The sequence below is a fragment of the Myotis brandtii genome, unplaced genomic scaffold, assembly GCF_000412655.1.
Source record: "Myotis brandtii unplaced genomic scaffold, ASM41265v1 scaffold632, whole genome shotgun sequence".
Classification (NCBI taxonomy): Eukaryota; Metazoa; Chordata; class Mammalia; order Chiroptera; family Vespertilionidae; genus Myotis; species Myotis brandtii.
In genome coordinates, this window is record NW_005370419.1 from 365,060 (window position 1) to 365,859 (window position 800).

General features: G+C 66.4%; 1 protein-coding gene across 1 annotated transcript in view; it reads left to right on the forward strand.

The window, feature by feature from the left end:
• RPTOR (regulatory associated protein of MTOR, complex 1) overlaps positions 1 to 800 on the forward strand; it is a 78,286-nt gene that overhangs the window by 46,052 nt on the left and 31,434 nt on the right. The window contains exon 8 of the mRNA XM_014528386.1: positions 654 to 754. Coding sequence (XP_014383872.1) covers positions 654 to 754 — 101 coding nt within the window. The remainder of the gene's footprint in view (positions 1 to 653; positions 755 to 800) is intronic.

Below are 800 nucleotides of genomic sequence, written 5' to 3' on the forward strand. Positions count from 1 at the left end.
TCAGGAGCCCCCTCCTGTCACCCCCCACCCCCACCCCCTGCGGCCTCCGGGCTCCAGGGCAGGAGGGCGAGGCTGAGCCAGGCTCGCAGTGCAGACGGACGAGCGTCGCCTGAGCGTCGCACCGAGGTCTTTCCTTCTGTCGATGGCGTCCTTGCTCACGCTGCGTGACCGTGACGGTGTCGTGTCCCTTGGTCGGAGAGCAAGCGCACCCCGTGCCGTCACAGCATCCCCCACAGCAGCTTTGGGGCCGCAGTTACTTCCTCGTGGCTGTGCCCTCGTGACCCCTCTCCCGTGTGGGTGCCGGGCCGCTTCTGACACGTCCCTGTTATGCACGTGTCTTGCTTCCCCTCGGGTTTAGGACGGACCCTGGAGGTCGTCTGCGGGCAGGATCTTAGTCTGTGAAACCTTATCAACAGTTACACTCTCGCCTCTGGCCACTTCCTGGGACTTCCCTGTGGGAGGAGGAGGGTTTTCTGTGACTGCAGGGCTGCCACGAGCTTGCTGTGCGGCGGGCGGGGTACCCACGCTGCGGGTGGGCCCGGCTGCCTCTGCCGACATGCCCGCCCAGGTTCCCCTCCCTCACAGGGAGCCCCTGCTGTGTCCGCAGCCATGGCTGTTCCGCCGTCGCTAACGGAAATGCACGTGTCTCCTAGGATCCCCGGCCGGCTCAACGACAGGAGGACGCCGCTGGGCGAGCTGAACTGGATCTTCACGGCCATCACAGACACCATCGCGTGGAACGTGCTCCCTCGGGGTGAGGCACGAGGGGTCCGAGGGGCGAAGCGGGTTCTCGCAGGCAG